This window comes from Juglans regia, chromosome 5 (assembly GCF_001411555.2).
Source record: "Juglans regia cultivar Chandler chromosome 5, Walnut 2.0, whole genome shotgun sequence".
Classification (NCBI taxonomy): Eukaryota; Viridiplantae; Streptophyta; class Magnoliopsida; order Fagales; family Juglandaceae; genus Juglans; species Juglans regia.
This window is the reverse complement of record NC_049905.1, coordinates 1,972,735-1,991,329: the sequence shown is the minus strand read 5'-3', so window position 1 is coordinate 1,991,329 and position 18,595 is coordinate 1,972,735. Positions and strand designations below refer to the sequence as shown.

Here is an 18,595-nt window from a genome sequence, read left to right as displayed (position 1 = left end):
CCTCGTTCCAACTTTAAAATAAATAAAAATTTACCCATTAAACAATCCATCATTAGATTAGACTAGAGGTTTGATTATTAAATTTATTTTAATTCATTATTATAATTTTTTTAAAATTTTAATATAAATATAATAAATAATTTAATTTTTTTAATTTTAAAATAATAATAATATTAAAAAAATAATATTTTATCAACTTAATTAAAATAAAATACAGCTAATTTCCCACTGTTCCCATATGATGCATTCGGTGAGTTCACACACAGTAAAATCTGAAAAAGAAAATGGAAGTCTCCAAAAAAAGAAAAGAAAAAGGTCTCCACTAGTCCACTATCACAGTAGACCAGAGAGTCCAACCATAACACCTTCCTTCCTGGCTCTCTCTCGTCACTCGTTAACTGAATACCACCACTTTCAGCGCTCAGACCTGTAGTTCGTTTTTTGTATTGGACATGTCAATACTAATACTATATATATAGCGAGAAAGAGAGAGTGAGGGAGAGATATTTATATATAGAATGGGTTGCGCGACGTCGAAGCTGGACAACGAGGACACGGTGCGGCGGTGCAAGGAGCGTCGACGCCTCATGAAAGAGGCTGTTTACGCTCGACACTACCTGGCCTCAGCCCACGCCGACTACGTCCGCTCCCTACGACTCACCGGCTCCGCCCTATACTCCTTCGCCGAAGGTGAACCCCTCTCCGTCTCTGACCAAACCCCCGCCGTCTTCCTCCACCCACCAAACCCCATCCCTCCAGTTGTCCCTTCCCCTGCCCCTCCACCTGCTTTCCATCAAGTACCACCACCGCAACCTCCTCCATTGTCTCCCAGTATCCCCAGCTCCAAGCTTCCCCCTCACACTCTCTCTCACTCCACCACCACTCCTCGCCGAACGACGTCGTTGACAAATCCAAAACCCAAACCCAAACCAAAACCGAGACTCCCTCACATCCTCTCCGAGTCGAGCTTTTCTAGTTCCTCCCCACGAAGCGATTTCTTCCCCACCGGTTACCAGGACAATTCCACCTACTCCAGAACCCCGTCCCAAGCTTCCTCCTCTGTCTGGAACTGGGAGAACTTCTACCCTCCTTCCCCTCCCGACTCCGAATTCTTCAACCAACGGAGTACCCAGTTCCACAATGGAAGAATCGACCATCCGCAGCAACACCATTTGGACGTCGACGACGACGAAGAAGAAGGAACAGAGAAATCGGAGTACGACTTCTTCGACAAAAAATATAGGGAGGAGGAGGAGACAGAGACGGCCACAGAGGCGGAGCGGATGCGAGAGCGAGAGGAGGTGCAATGTAGCGAATGGGAAGATCGTTACAGCACCACCAGCTCGTCGGAAGAAGAAGAACTGGCGGGTGAAGGCGACGGGTATTCGAGATCCGAGATCGGCACTCGCTCGAACTTCGGCGGGGCATCATCGGTGGCGGCTCCTGAGCCACCGCGGAACTACTCGACGAAGACGAAGTCGGAGGATGCGGGATCGTCGGCAGGAAGCTATCGGACCGGGGAGATCTCGTCGGACAACATGAAGATAGTGGTGAGGCACAAGGATTTAAAGGAGATTGTGGAGGCCATAAAGGAGAATTTCGAAAAGGCCGCCACGGCCGGCGAGCAGGTCTCGGTGGTGCTCGAGATTGGCAGGGCTCAATTCGATCGGAGCTTCAGGCAGCTCAAGAGTGAGAGATTTTCCCTTATATTTAATTCTTACTCATATTCTTTTGAAGTAGTTGTTTGGTGGATCATCGACCGAATTTTGGGATAATTGGAGAGTAATCACAAATTAAGGAAAATCATTTGCCTGCATTTTCTCAGTAGCACCCAAACAGGAAATTAAGATTCCAAAATTAACGGATTTTGACAAATAAATTTGCAGAGACAGTGTACCATTCAAATGGTGTGTTGAGTAACCTGAGCTCGACCTGGACCTCAAAACCGCCACTGGCGGTTAAGTACCGGCTTGACGCCGAGTCGATCGATGAACCGGGCGGTTCAAAGAGCCTCTGTTCCACTTTAGAGCGGCTCTTGGCTTGGGAGAAGAAGCTGTACGAAGAAGTTAAGGTAAATAAATTTTTTCAAATAATTTCACTAATCATTCTCACATTATACATCATATATAATTTTTATTTTTTTCCTTTTTTTCTCCTATTAAATGTATTGTGAATAAATAATAAATGGAAAAATTCAATTAATTTAAAAAAAATTAAACAAAAAAAATTAAAAAAATTAAAGAAAATAAAAATGTGTAGTTTTTTATGGGATTTTTTTTTTAATTTTCTTTTTCGTGAGTATGATATGTAAATTGACAATAATACCCTTATTAGGTGGGAATTCTCTAAATTATTCACCCTTTTCTTTTTGCTCTTAATGACAGTAATGCCCTTCACCATCATGTCCCTATTTTTTTTTTTACTCGGTAATACTGCCCCTAATCATTTTTTTACTATCATCCTCTCACCCATACATTGTATGATATAGTATTAAATAATTAGAATCTATTTGTTATGTTTCATTTTATCTACTAATCATTTAATATCACATCAAAAAATATTGAGAGAATAATAGTATAAAGACGATGAACAGAATCGAAATCTGCTCATGAGTCACCTGATAAACTTTAGGTGCTACTAGACTGCATGGATGAGTTTTATTTTTATTTTTGGACAAACACTTGTTAGCCAAAGACCGTCTAGTCACAAAAAAGTTGCACAATGGGGTTTTGTAATAAAAATTTCTCAGACTTTGTTGTGTATTACATTTTTATCTTCTACAAAAAACTTAGAAAAATACTTTAGCCACAAAAGGATTACACAAAAGTAATTCATAAACTGACGTGGTTTGATGCAGTGCGTCTGATTGTAAAGTTACTTTTAATGTAAAGTAGATCTAATACATCACTTGAAGCTATATTAGTTTGTGAGTTTATTTTTGTATAATCTCTTTATATATGTAGCAACTCTCAATGAATAGCTAGTAGTTTCTAAATGAGCAAAAGCTGGGAGCATGGGGGGTCAAAATTTGAACAAGGTGTTACATGTTGCATTCAAAGGGGGAGGCTAGTTGAAGGATGGATGACTATTTTTTCTGTTGCAATCTATTTATATTGAAAACATGTGGTTTTCGAAATTATTGAGTGCTGATGGAGGCAACAATTCTATCTGTGGATTCTTAGGCTAGAGAAGGCGCGAAAATTGAACATGAAAAGAAGTTGTCCGCTCTGCAGAGTCAGGAATACAAAGGGGAGGCTGAAACCAAGCTAGACAAGACCAAGACTTCAATAAAGAGGCTGCAGTCACTGATTATTGTCACATCTCAGGCTGTCTCTACCACCTCAAGTGCCATCATCGGTCTTAGAGACTCTGATCTTGTTCCCCAGCTTGTTGAACTCTGTCACGGGTGAGTCTTTTCTTTTCGTTTGTTTTAGTGGGTTTATTTCTGTTCGTAGACTGATCTTTTTTTTTTTTCTTAAGCCTGTTCATAAAATTGTTTGAGAATGATGTTCAAGTTCTGAAGTAAAAGAGTATTTTTGTTAACAAAGGTTTAATTAGTTCTAAATATGGATTATGTGGCGCAATTGGGTTTCTGAGTGTAAAATTTAGCCAAATAAAAGTGTTGGACTTTCAAAATATCGAATCCAAAATATTTAGTGTAATCTGAGATACAAAATTGAACCTGCGGTTTTTCAGTTTCTCAAACTGACAAATTTTTGGCCACTGTATACCTATATAGTGTAGTCTAAAATCATGTCAAGTTTGCATTGACAATGTCAAGGAAGCATGGCTTAGTTTCGCATTTTGCTATTGTTCATGGTCTATGATGATAGAGAGTGCACCTTCCATATCGAGGGTCTGAATCTTGACTTTGGTACTTGGTAGTTGAGGCATTATGAACCACTGCTCCCCTGTGCCACTTGCTTCATCTCCTCTGTGACTACTTTTGCTTTATTGTACTGGACCATTCAATTGCTGGGCTGCCTCTTAAAATTTGACGGTGGCCCCAACTCCACCTTTTCAACAATTTTGTTTTCTTTCAGCTGTAAGCCCTTTTGGGGCCAAACGTAATTGATGAGTGGAAGTAGGTATGTCAGACTTCATCTCATATGGCACACATTTATCTGTTTCTAGATGAATGGACTGGTTGGTCGACATTGATTAATGGTTGAAACTTTCTTTTTTAGTACTTTGTTCCTTTGGGTAGCTTCTATAAATTATAATGGGCTCAGTTTCTATGATTTTCTTGTCTCCTTTCCCATTTCTGTTCAAGCATTCCCCTTATACTAATTGTGTACTTAGGCTATGCCTTTTAGTTTTTTAAATAAAATCTTCAAGTACTTATAATAAAAAATTCTCATCATTACTCCAAACTGTTTAGTTGGCTGAGATGGTGGCACTAAGATAAAGCATAGGACCGCTGTAAATAGCATGATGATTGCGAGATAATTTTTGGTTGGAGCAATGTTGTTTGGCTATTAATTTTGTATTTCTTTTAGAACTATCTTTGGTGCAAATGACTGAAGAGTCTCAGGTCATGCTGGTTGGGACACCGAAAGGAAAAGAATGAATGTGATGCTCGTGTTATACTGTGTGCAGGTTCATGTACATGTGGAGATCAATGAACCAGTACCATGAAGTTCAGAACAACATTGTGCAACAAGTCCGGGGCCTCGTGAACCAGTCAACCAAGGGTGATTCAACCTCTGAATTACACCGTCAGGCAACTCGTGACCTTGAATCGGCTGTCTCTGCCTGGCACTCCAGTTTCTGCAGCCTTATAAGGTTTCAAAGGGACTTTATTCGATCCCTCCATGGTTGGTTCAAGCTCACCCTTTTACCGGTCAACAATGACAACTTCAATGGCAACAGGGACACCTCTGATGTATATGCCTTCTGTGATGAGTGGAAACTTGCCCTTGATCGTGTTCCGGACACAGTTGCTTCTGAAGCTATCAAGAGCTTTATCAACGTCGTTCATGTGATAACCGTAAAACAAACTGAAGAGCTCAAGATAAAAAAACGTACTGAAACTGCATCAAAGGAGCTTGAGAAAAAGGCATCATCTCTTAGAAACATAGAAAAGAAGTTCTACCATTCATACTCCATGGTAGGTATTGGTGTTCCTGATCCTGGGCCTGACAATGGGCAAGTATTGGATGCCCGAGACCCACTTGCCGAGAAGAAATCCGAGCTTGCAGCCAGCAAAAGACGGGTGGAAGAAGAGATGGTGAGGCATTCCAAGGCGGTAGAGGTGACGAGAGCGATGACACTAAACAATCTTCAGACGGGCTTGCCAGGCGTTTTTCAGGCATTAACCAGTTTTTCTGCCTTATTCACAGAGGCACTCCACTCTGTATGCACCCGTTCCTATGCAATCAAATAGGTTACATACAATTATGCTGCTTGGGTTTCTGAGGTAATTTGGATTCTACAAGGGGCTCTGGTAGTTTAGGTTGGCAGTCTCTTGTTATTGTAACTGTTATTAGTTTTGGGGGTTCTTTTGACTTTGTAAATATGAGGGAGGAATCTCGTTTTCCTGGAAATGAGAATTTCTCTGTATAGGAAATTGCTGGGATTGTTAGTTATGTCAGGATTTGACAAATACTGCAAATGAATAAATATACGCCTTCTCTCTCTCTCTCTCATATACAGCAAATATTGTATGGATTTCGAACTACAGACCTCCATTTTGAAAGCTGGAAGTTATGCCAATCAAACCTCATACCATTAGAACGTGAGTTTCCAATTTGAGATTATAGGAACTATTTTCTCGAATCGGAATTAATTTAGAGGTATGTAGTTGGTTTTTGTCTACTTGGAAAGCATTAGATATGGTAGTACTTTGGGACGTGATGTGTCGGATTGTGAAAAAGCACACTAAAGTATTTCCGTTTTGGTAATAATGAAATGAGATGAAAAATTCTTAAAAACTTATCAAAACTTCTCTAACTTCTTTTCTAAAAATCTCTTAAATATAAAATATTTTTCAATTTCAAATACTCAATTTTTTCATTTAATCATTACCACTTATACAAACTTCAAAATAAAACACAAAAACGGATACAACTTTTTCAAACTTTAAAATACAACTTTATAAACTTTAATAAAAATTATTAAAAATTAATTTTTAATTTTTTCAAAATCTAATAAAACATCTTAATTTAAACTATTTTATTATTATTTATATAATTTGAGATATTTCAAATATCTCGTGTTCCTAAGCTTACTTAGGCCTTTATCACTTTGGGCCTCTATCTCATAGCCCTTAGCTTCTGATATAGTTATGACAAGGTTATGACTAGAGTAGCAACTACTTGGGCCTTTATCTCTTTGGATTGGTCATGATAAGCTTACTAGTCAACTGAGCATGAGGTGGCCAATGATCTTCTGGCCGAATGCACTAGATCCTTAGGTATCATTACATAATCAATATAATTTTTTCAAATTTTTAAATAAAATAAAAAATAATTTAATATTTTCAAATTTAAAAATAAAAATAATATTAAAAAACTATATTCTAACAATATTTGAACTTTATAATTTTTTTTATTCAAAATTTTCTCTCATTTTCCAAAACTCCATAAAACATATTAACTCAAACTATTTTTTTTTTTTTAGGCAACTCAAACCATTTCACTTGTATTAACATACCATTTTATTATTATTTACAGATTTTTATCTCATCTATTGATGCTATGGTTTGGCCTGACTGTCACTGTCATCACTGAAAGGTAGTAGCTTTCAGAAACCATTTTATGTTGAAGAAAGAATAGATGGTTTCATGATGAGTAAATTGTTGTAACAAGGCTGAAAAGACTACACATAATTAGGTGCAGGTTCCGCATGCATGTAAACATTTGTGTAATAGGGGACCGACTGAAATGATGAAAAGAAAGCAAAAGAAAACTCAATATTTGTGGGCCTCTGTTCAAGCTAACAGCTTTTTTATTTGGAGTATCAATTAAAGGGTTATCATCTCGGGTTTGTTGGTCTCCCTCTTTTTTTTTTTTTTTTTTATATATAAATAAAAAAAGAATCTATCATTAAAAAAATGATTTCTTTTTATGTAAATCTCACAAATTTATCTACTTTTTTAAAAATAATGCACGAGATTTACACACGTTAGGACTGCAAATATCATTTTTCATTTGGATATGTTTTCCATCTTGCACTCTATGGTTTCTAAGTTGCTCTATATTTTAGCATTTGGTCATTAAAATGTAGAAGTTGGTATACAAAACTCATTATGTTGATGTCGTGTTTCGCGGTCTGGATAACTCCATGTTATTGATGTTATGCGACTGGTTCTGCAGAAATGATGAATGGTGAGCTCAGGGTCTGTGGTACCTCCAACGCTCAAGTTAGTTTTGGTGTTGATGAGGGAAAGAGAATATCTTAATAAAAGTTGTAGTAAGAAAGTATGTTGAATTTGACCTTTTTATTGATTGCAAGTGATGCCTATTTATACCCAACGGTCTATACTTCATGGTAGTGGGGTATCGCACTGAATGAGATTGGATACTCATGTTGCCTGCTTGTCGTGCTACAAGACATTCAGCTCTAATAGTGACTGCTCCTGACACAGGGCCTCATGTTAAGCGTACCGAGCCCCTAGACGCATTGAATGCGGCATACCTTCTTCTCTAAGTTTCTTATATTTCATTAATGCGGCATGGTCTCACTCAGATATTCCTACCCTCTTGTCATGTCTGGACACCGATATTTAGAGTCGGTGAGTGTCCCTATCCACCGGCCAATGGGGTGTCAAACTATCTTCCCCACCATATGTTTGTCATGGTTTCCTATCCACCCATATTCTTTAGTTGGGCCTTTGAAGTATGCTCGGCCTAGCCCATACCTCATATCTGGGCCAGGGCCCAGGCCCTTTTAGTGTGCTCAAGTCGGCCCAGACCTCACATTTGGGTTCTGACCAGGGCCCTTCTCCTGGTCTAGCCCAAGGGATAACACCCCTCACACATTCATAAATCAGACGTGGTTGCTTAATGTAATCCATTAAGCCAAGTGCTTGTGCACAAGTTTATTCTTAGGAAAAAAAAAATAGTCTAGGTTCCTTGCTTGGGAACAAAGAAAAGGCAGGGCTGGGGGCCTATATCGTGATTTTGAGGTCACGACTCACGAGGTTTCAAGAGCAATAGCTGGCCAGTTTGGGTGCCCGATTTATGGCGCTTATGTCTGATGCCTCATCCTTATAATTCTATGTCAGGGCTGCTTCGTTGTTTCTATTAATGCAGAACCCTATTCTACCTTTTAAAAAATAAAATCAGAGAAATAAACTTTATATCAATACAACGTGGATTCTTTCTCTCACTCCCTGCATGCCCATGAGCCTCTAATTTCACTGTCAAGAACATATACATATATCTTTATTGTGATGAGTAAATTTGCTCTGGGTCCATTGCCTATCTATGGTCTCCTGCAAAGTATATCGTAGGGGTTGGTATTAATTTTTTTTTTCCTAATTAGTCTTGATATTAGTTGTTTTTTTTTTTTTTTGGTTTACAAGTCATTATATTAGTTGTTTAGCAAGGTAATGGAAGTACTCATAATCATTATTTGTATAAGCAGTATTTGTACTAACTGGCATTAACTTGCTCACATTTTCCTCATTTTGGCATAGTCAATGGCAGCAGTTTCAAACTCTCAACTCTGCGTGTAAACCTTTATTCCAACACTTCATTTTGGATTAACTGATGATACTAATACAACAGTGTCAATCCTGTATTTTAAAACTAGAAGAACTCGAAGTCCAGATACTTACCCCCAGATTTCATGTCTGTGCCTACCATCCTTTTACTGCTGCCACCAACCCCAACTCTATCTACAGCTCCGAACTTCTCAGGAAGTTCGGTTTCCACTGGTCTTGGCACTTCTGGCGGTGTGCTACATCGTATCAGAGCCCAATTAACACCTTCAAAGAAGGGGTGCTGCTTGATCTCAGTCGCACCCCTCTTCACCCCAAGCCGGTGCTGTGGCTCCTTAACCAGCAAGCCCCGGATGAGATCCCGGCTTGCATAACTGGTTGATGGTGAGTCTGGGAATTTGAGCTGCTGCCCTACCACATTAAACAGTGTGGCACGGTTTCCTGATCCTTTGAATGGGGTTTTACCATACAATAATTCATGCAAGAAAATGCCAAATGTCCACCAATCAACTGCACTGCCATGGCCTTCTGCCTTGATAATTTCTGGGGCTAGGTATTCATGGGTTCCAACGAAAGACATAGATCGTGCTGCAGTAGGCTCAGCAACAAGCTCTGGAAGTGTTCTGGCTGGCAACCCAGGCTCAGCTCGAGGTCTTCTGGTCTTCTTCTTGCTTTTTTGAGGGAAGATTCGTGGAATAAAACAGGAAGGCTGTATGCATACTGAAGAAGGCTCAACACAGGCAGGCTGGACACAGAATGCACTGCCAGCAGTCCGTTTTGAAGGGTCAGAATCAAATGAAGTTTTTATCAGGGTTGGTGAGACGGCACATCTTAGGGAAAGGTCAAAGTCTGAAAGCATTATATGGCCATCATCACGAACCAGCACATTTTCAGGTTTTAAGTCCCTATAGACAACTCCAAGCATGTGAAGATACTCGAGGGCCAAGAGAACCTCAGCAGCATAAAATCTGCAAATGCCAAGAAAGAAAATGTTGATACTTCTGTCAACTGGAAAATACTTGTGTAACTGAAATGCACATGCTTAGGTCAGGCATAATAAGAACACCACTATTGTGTTACAACTAACAGAAGCTCAAATGAGCACCCCTCGATGATAGTGCGGTTAGTATTTTCAACATTTGATAATAATCATCCAGCATTTTTCTAATAGCATTACAACAAAATTAATCAAGTACAACAGAGCATCCTATAAATATCATAATGGCAGCAACAACATCAATGCCTGTATAAGGAAAAAGATAATTTTCACAAAACTTTCATCCCGCCAAACGGAAGCATAGGACCGATAAATATTAACTTTACAAAAACATATATACTGGATACTTAGGGCCAGTCAAATCCTTTTTTACCATTTTGTTTTATTTAGGGCTATGCTACATATACTTCAATTCTAGGACCATTCTAAAAGAAGACGCAATTAAATGGAGAAGATAATCATTGCATAAAGGCCTCCAATCCAAGATGACTAACCAACCATGATGAGCCTCATCAATTTATTTTTGTTCAGCCCCTTGCCTGTTTTGTGCCATTCAAAACTTTCACATCTTATGTTTTCAGTTGAAGAGGATCAAACTAGTTTCTCAAGTGCAGTCATGGTACACAACCCATCCTCCTGGAATAGGAGTATGGTACAGAACTGATTACCACCAAACAAAATTAAGCTGCCATTTGGCCATGGCAAGTATTAGATTGCAGCAGAAATGTACCCACACTCCGTACAAGTTTCAGAACTCAGAAAGGAGGGAAAACATAATGATTATACATGGTAAGTAAACTCAAACCTACTAGCATAATTTACATGACGATTCTTGTATTTCATTTCCTTAAAGTGAAACTTCATTAGGATGAGAGACAATTTACTGAACAAGTTACACACAATAATCGGACACGTTGACATGAAAGAATTAACCTTCCAGTGAAACACAATGGACTGAAGTAGCAATAAGTATGCTTCCACCGTCTAACAGAGATACCGCTTTGTTGAGCAAGATTTTCCACTGGCTAATAGCCCACCCACTTATGCATGACATATAAAGGCATGACAAATAACAGAGATACCTCTTGATACGAAAAAGCATGAAAAGTGAGCAAGACAGATAACCTCCTCAGATGCAAACTTCAAATGAAGCAAAGCATAAATTATGCAACCTTAAAACTTTTTTTCCCTGAAAATAAAGGAAAGCTAAACCAAAATAGAGTAATATGACACTGCATAAAGAAATAAATATGAGAAGGCAGGCCCCATGGCAACAACAAATAAGAAATAAATGCTAAACAGATCGATGGGAAAAAGTGTCTGCATTATAAGACATACCGTGCAGCATACTCGGAGAAATGTTTCCCCGGTTGCCGTTGCCTCAAAGTGTGCAGATCACCCCCAGGACAGTATTCCATGACTAAACAGGAGAATCTGTCAGTCTCAAAATGTGTATATAAAGTTGGAAGAAATGGATGGTCCAGCAGCTGTAAAATCTCCCTTTCTGCTTGAGCCCTAGTCAGTTTCTTCCTACTCGCAAGGGATGCCTTGTCCATTACTTTCATTGCAAAATAACAGCGAGTTCCACTCAGCTCTGAAAGATACACACTGCCAATATCACCACAACCAAGTCGCTTAAACAATTTAAAATGACTCATGCCCAAAATTCCGTCCCTAGCCCGGATGGCAAGAATAGCCTTCCACCTAGGATCATCTCCTTTGTGAGGTTTATTAGCACTCCCAGTAATGTTGCTCCAATTGCTATCATCACTAAGGCCACTGCTATCACTTGCTCGACTAACACTAGTTTTTGCACTTACAAGCAAATCCCCTCTAACACTCCCTTTTGTACTCTCACAGTTCCTCTCCACAATAAGCACTCCATCGCTGGTGATTGCATCACTCCGATATGTACTGGCACAGCTATTGACAACGCTCATAGCCGTCACAACACCAGTACTATCAATACGTCTATGCGGGCTTACATTGCCGCTTGGAGGCAAAGAAGCATCCCAAACACATTCCTTCTCCTCTGACTCAAAAGGAAGGAGAGAGTTTCCTGTATTTTGTGATGGACGAGGAACTGAAAATGGTGAAGGCAATGCACCCATGTCATTCGGTTCTTCAACCAAACTTTCAGTAGATGAAAGAACGGATGGGCTTGGTTTCTTGGGTGGAACCTGGATTGAAAGGTCTTCTAGAAAAGGACCCTTCATAGACATGCTCTTCATTAAGCATCCAGCGTCATGCTTGTTTTGACCTATTGGTACGTAAACTGTTCTCATTAGATCCGTATCAACAGGTTCAGGGGGATGACTAGCACCAGAAAATGAGCTTGGACCACCTTCCTCAAACGAATTCTCACTGGCCTTAATCGTAATGGCGTCAGGCGTAAGTTCTTCATGTTCAGCCAAATATGTTTTTCCTTTCCATGTTCTTACTGGTGCATGCAAGTCTAAATCTTGATAGTCTCTTGCATCAGATCTGCCCACATCTTCCCTTACCAAAACCATACGCACATTTGGCATCTGACCCACGTCTTTCACAGAAACCATACGTACATTGGATAACTGACTCAATTCTCTTACCGAGACTGTATGTGTATATGGTAACTCCCGCATGTTTGACAGCTGACCTACAGGGTGTGTATTTGATAGCTGAACTACCTCACGCACGTTTGATATCTGACCAAATTCTCTTACTGCGGTCATATGTGCATTGGAGACCTCACCAGTAATTGACACCTTCCCAGTAAGTGCCCTTGATTCTGGAACCCTCTCCATGTCCTCAAACCATGTATCATTACAAAGAAAATCTTTTAGCGAACAAATCTGCAAATAAGAATTAGACGTTCAGTGGGTGCTTTACCATTTTTAGTTAGATTTTAGTGGTTACTCTGCTAAACATGATAATATATTAGTGGTTCCAGATAATTTATAATCAGTGCAATATTATATATTATCAAAGAACTTCTCTGATTCCACCCTATGCAGGCGTAACATGATATAGCATTTTTCTTACATAGCTTAGGCCACGAAAAGTGCAAATATCATCAATAAATAAACATTTAAATGAAACTCAAGAGGCACACACAAGCAAACCTACTGCCTAAACCTCCATTTGATTGCTAAGAAAGCTTTTTGCAAGATGGAAATCCAAAATCAGTCTAACTGAATGTGGTTTCCTAAAATTACAAGATACTCACTTCAACTAAAACATATAGTAACTCCACAAAGCAAATAGAGAAAAAGAATCCATGAAAAGGCGGCAACAAGACAACAAAGGGCAAGCAATTATGGAATGTAAATGGACTTGTAAAGCATGATAGCATATAATCCCAAAAACCATGCTGACCCTTTACTATGAGAAACTTTAAACGCAAAACCCTGGAGCAGAAAACCCCAATTCGGAAGATTCTCGGTAAGCCGACCAGATCAAGCAACTAAAATCAGATGAAAGACACGTCGTGTCCTTTAGTCTCGAGCACAATCAACCATATTTTTTCATATTCAGTATAATACAAAAAACATAGGCAGAAAAAAAACAAATGACTTCAAAAATAAAAGCAGAGGAAAGATAAAACCCACAAGCTGAGAAAAGCAAAAAATGCCAAATCCCTTAATATCTTCGCTACTGCACTAGAGCACATTCCCCACATAATCCCTTCATTTCCTCGCAAAACCTCCAAGAAAATTACAAAAAATAAAAGGGATGAAGGAGGAGGAGTAGGCCAGGGAAGGAATCTGCTTTCTAATTTAAAGAGAAAAAAAGGGCGGAGCAGAGAGCAGAAAGGGGTCTCCAAGTCCCAGAGAGCAATCAAACCAAATATTTCCAGAGAAGAGAGAGAGAGCCCACCAGATATTAAACCCAAAGAACCGATATCCGTACGGAAGAGACACATCCTGTACAACAACAACGACAACGACAACAAGAAGTAGGTAGTGTTATTTCTTCGTCCTCTTCTTCCTTCTTCTTTGACTAAAATAGTAGGATAGTGAAAACTGGCAACAAGGATAATTTTTCTGCAGAGCTCGAGCGGTGAGAGAGCGCCATGCTCGAGCTCCCCTAATCACTGTTTGTTGTCTCGCCAAGTACAACAACAATGCCCGGCCCTGCAAGCATAGAAGCGCCGTTGTTATGGTTGTAATGTTCTCAATGTCCTGGTCGTCGTGTTTATGTTTTTTATCTCTTGATTTTCTATTTCATCTGCAGCTTTTGCTTTTTTTATTTTTTTATTTTTTATTTTTTTTTATAGTAGAGTACCACTTTGCATCCAGCAGACTCGTGTAACAGTGTCTCTCAGAGTGAGAGAGAGGGCTTTCTCTTTTCCTTTTATTTGTTTATTATTATAATAGGACCAGAGGGTGGGGACGAGTGGGCTCCGCATCGAAATTATTTTTAAAGTAAATAAATAATTTTTTTTTATAAAATAATATTACTTTATAACTATTTTATAAAATATACTTAGGCTTAGTTTTCTTTTATAAAATCTTCAATCTCATCTTATTTCATCTTATCTTATTTAATCATTATAATTTTTTTAAATTTTTACATAAAATATAATAAATAATTTAACTTTTTAAAATCTTAAAATAAAAATAATATTAAAAAATATATTTTTTAATAATATTTTATTCAACTTTCAACTTTTATCTCAACTTATCACATTCCATCTAATCTATGAAAATAAACAAGGTATTAGTAAAGATAAATTATATTTATAGCCATAGAGTGTATAAGCATCACACATTTTATTTTTAAAAATAAATAAATATAAAATTTATATAAAAACTAACTTTTTAGTGGTAGACTATTTTTAAAAAAAAAAAATGTATGGTGCTTACACAATTTATAATTGTACTTAGTATTATTCATTTAAAATAATGATGTTTACAAAAGCGTAAAATGTATTGTATGTGCGGATGTGTAGTTTCAAGATTTTTTTTTTTGAGTTTGAAGCATAGTCTATAAGTTGTTGTCAACAATGACAAAAAGTAAAACAAAACAAGGAATCAAGCACACGACATAAAGATTTAAGTGGTTTGACAATGTGACTATATTCACAAAACTACAAATAATTTATTCTTTTAAAGAATGTCAAAGTATATTCTGAGGCAAAATTATAGTACTTAGAATGATCATGCTATTCATAATAAATATATATATAGGATTATATGGCGAAAATCATAATTTTTCAATTATCGTACTATTCACTTAAACGAGTTTCTAACGAACTCTCTGTTTGATACTAACTTGAGAGTGAGTATTGAGCGAACTTTCTATCTCGCATTTCTTGAGTCACAACCGAGTCAAAAATTTTAATCTCGTTAAAAATCTACAAAAAGAAATAAAAAAAATGACAAAAGACAAAACAAAACGTAACGAATCTTTATCGAGTTAGGTCATTAAATCGGGCCGCCACAAGAATAAACCAGATTTTACAAACACATTATAAATAATATGACTAAAACAATAAAATTTGTATTTCATTAAATGATTGGTATAATTTTAAAATATGCAAATTATGTGTAGTCCCTTTAAAACAAATTTACAAAAGGAGCATACCTAATTCTTATATGAAAAAAACTCACTTTTTTATAATTAGCCTTGCTTTTTATTCAAAATTATTGCACGGAACTTACATATCTTACTACTCTATGGAACAAGCAAGACTCTTCTATAATGAGTTCAAGTATCTGTGTGATTGTTAGCCCACATGAGCATTCGTAAAGAACATATATAACCACTACATGAGAGAGTGTGTCTGATGCACTGTTTGAGATTTCATACTGTACAGGTTGGTACGGTCAAAATTTTCCGTATTGGCCACTGGGTCGGTACAGGTATCCCATATGATATTTCGGCCTTCCAATTTTTTTTTAATTTTTTTATTTTTTCAAACTACAAACTTATTTTTTAATTTCCAATTCAGACTGAATTATTTATAATTTATATATATTTATATATAATTTATTCATATATAAACTATTATTTTAAAATATAATATATATATATTTATATATATAATTTATTCATATATCGACTATCTTAAAATTATATACAAAATAGTATTGATATCAAAATATTTTATTTTAATATTTTGATCAGTACGACATTCAGTATAGTATTTAAAACATTGGTATGATGTGTGTCTGCATTGAGGGGTCAACCTCCTCTGCGTTCCGCTGGCCCCTTGTGTAGCCGCTTAAGACATCTTTGCTGCCTCCCTTAATAGCATTTCACTTGGTTTGCTTTTTTGACTTTAGAAGTTTAAAAAAAGTATTTTTAGATGTCTAGCTTTTTTTTTTTTATTTTTTAAGAAATTGTGTCATAAGCATTCAAAAGAACCAAAAATCTACTTTTTAAAAAAAATACAAAATTAAAGATTTTGTTGAAAAACTCATGCTGAATAGTAAATAGTAATAATTTTTAAACAAAATTCTATACTTAAAAACTATAGATGAAAAACTCTACTCTATTACCTTTAACAAGAAAAAATTTCTCATCAGCTAAAAAATATCCTCAAAACTTATGAAAAAATTATAGGTATGAGATGTGAGAGTGGATAATGACTGATACATAATATTCATCTATAACAATCCCATATAGACAAAACATCTCATTATTTGCTACACAAGTATCAAATCATATTTGCAACTTGATATATCACACATGCATGTTGACAATTCTTCGTAGAAAAATCGTATTTGCAAATTGATATAAAAGACACATTATTTATGTCGTTAATACAATATGATTTAACTTTTAAGATAAATATTTGATTTTTTAATATTTTCTTACAAATCAAATTTTATCACGTGCAGTGATGATACACCAGCTTGTATGTAAAAGAATAATCATTCTAATTACACAGTTGAATGGTGTTTATGAAAATCTCTATTACAAATTTTCCTCAAAAAGTTTTCAATACTGAAATTTAAAAGAATTTTTGATATCCTATCTCCATTATCAATATCATTCATGTGAAATCCTACTATTAAGATTTGTAAAATTGAAATTCATTTAGACATATTTATATTAATTAATTATAAAATAGGTGGTAAAAGAGTAGTAAAGAAATTATAGATATATTGTTACCATAATTTATTTGATGAATAAAACTAAATACAATTATTGAGTGTGCAAATTTTACATATTTTCTTTAAAAAAATAATTTTTAATATAAATTCAAGATATATATATTTTAAAATAAGTGCTGAAAATTTACCTACCTTATAATTATAAATATTATCTAAATAACTCTTAACTTTTATAATTATAAATATTCAAAAAAATAAAGAAATAATAACAAGTCACATCAAGAAAGTGCTACTGTTATAAAAAATAATTTAAAAAAATACCTAACAAAATTTGACCAAGACTAGTCAAATCATAATTTTCCGATTTTATTTTTATTTTTAAATATCATAAGTTTCTTATTGATATCAAACTCAGCCCACTGTGAACATGGATATCTACAACCTGCCTGTATCCCCACTTTATTGAAGCTCTTTCGTCCTACTTTTAGTTGGGCGTATTATTTAGTGGGTTTTTTTTTAATATATTTAAATATTTTAAAAAATAAAAAATATATTATTATATTTAAAATTATTTTTTTAATTATTAAATAAAAAAAAATTAACCAACAATCAAATAGAGTCATTTTAAGAAAAAGTAGTTTGATTCCAATTCCCAAATGCACTGTCATTTCCCCATTATTAATGCGTATAGACAAACACATTAAAGTCCTGATTTTGGAGATATAATTTAACATATAATGCCACGCGTAAAAAGACAGAATCCAATGACACAGATAACAAAAATTCCTTGTGTCGAAATAAATTTTTATTTTTTGAGAGAGAAAAAAAAAATGGAACAGATGACGTGGCAAGAATGTGGGTCATGATTTTGGTTTAATCTTTTGATGTCGATGGTCAAGATCAGTTGGAGAGAAGTTGTCATGTGAGATGGATTATCTCCAATCCCATGAAAGTTCACATTCAGGTGGTGATCAAAATGATTACCTCAAAATCTCACTACTCAAGTGCTAAAATCCCACACCCACATTTCCGAAAAGAGATTTATTTAATTATTTTGTTGGTGTTGTTGTAAGCTGTTGTTTGTGGGGGCCTTGCACTTGCACTTGCTCCTTGCTTTTTGAAAAGTTGGAAAATTTAGAGATGGTTTTGGTATTGGAATTAGGAAAAGGTGGCAAGGCATTCAAAGGTGGGTGGGTGGTTCTTTCACGATTCCTTTCTCCCTTGAATTTGGTCCACAAAAAGGCTTTTTCAGCAAGCGTCCTCGGCTACTTGTTGTGAATATGCAAGAGCATAGTAATGAGGTGTAACCGATTCGATTCGATTTTAAATATATTTTAAAATCAAATCGGTATAAACTAATTTTGAGAATTGAAGAATCGATATTAGACTGATTCACTCTCAAAATCGATACTTTCAATTTTATCAATTCCGGTCTGATTTTTTTGATAAACTAATAAGTCGGGCACTTAGGAAGTCGAGCTTGGAATAACAAACCGATAAATTAGAAAAAAGAAATTGTCTAAATATAAAAATAATATGCTACAAAAATAAGTATTATAGTATATATATATTATTTATAAGAATCATATTATCATATATGTTAGTTATAATATAATGGTTATATAAAATTAAAATTAAAATATTTTATGTTATATTAATTTTATGTTATTTATAAGATTTTATGTTTTAAAATTAAAATTTATATATTATATCAAATGTTACAATAAAGTTTTTTTTTTTTTTTTTAAAGATCTTTTAGTTCCCAAACAAGGCCTCAGTAGCCCAACAATGAACACAAAGACAAGCCCAAACTTTGCCGTGGAAGAGATTTTTCAGCAACACATACAGTACTAATGCAGACACATGCATGACAAGTGAAAGAAGTTGCAATTA

The 18,595-nt window shown here is 35.9% G+C and overlaps 2 protein-coding genes across 3 annotated transcripts; one reads left to right on the top strand and one right to left on the bottom strand.

Moving 5' to 3' along the window:
- Positions 1–238: 238 nt before the first annotated feature.
- Positions 239–5,640, top strand: LOC108990108 (nitrate regulatory gene2 protein). The gene is made up of 4 exons (XM_018963972.2): positions 239–1,689; positions 1,887–2,071; positions 3,183–3,406; positions 4,600–5,640. Exons 1-4 carry the CDS (start codon positions 519–521, stop codon positions 5,384–5,386), a joined length of 2,367 nt encoding a protein of 788 aa, XP_018819517.1. The 5' UTR covers positions 239–518; the 3' UTR covers positions 5,387–5,640.
- A 2,902-nt stretch (positions 5,641–8,542) lies between these two features.
- Positions 8,543–13,849, bottom strand: LOC108990098 (serine/threonine-protein kinase D6PK-like). Of its 2 annotated transcripts, none has more exons than XM_018963951.2 (3): positions 13,518–13,849; positions 11,001–12,493; positions 8,543–9,633 (listed from the first exon to the last, which is right to left on the bottom strand). In XM_018963951.2, exons 2-3 carry the CDS (start codon positions 12,443–12,445, stop codon positions 8,754–8,756), a joined length of 2,325 nt encoding a protein of 774 aa, XP_018819496.1. In that variant the 5' UTR covers positions 12,446–12,493; positions 13,518–13,849; the 3' UTR covers positions 8,543–8,753. The 2 variants fall into 2 exon arrangements, with proteins under 2 accessions (XP_018819496.1, XP_018819503.1); XM_018963958.2 differs by lacking the exon at positions 13,518–13,849 and adding an exon at positions 13,250–13,461 and having other exon boundaries at positions 8,553–9,633.
- Between the last annotated feature and the right edge of the window lie 4,746 nt (positions 13,850–18,595).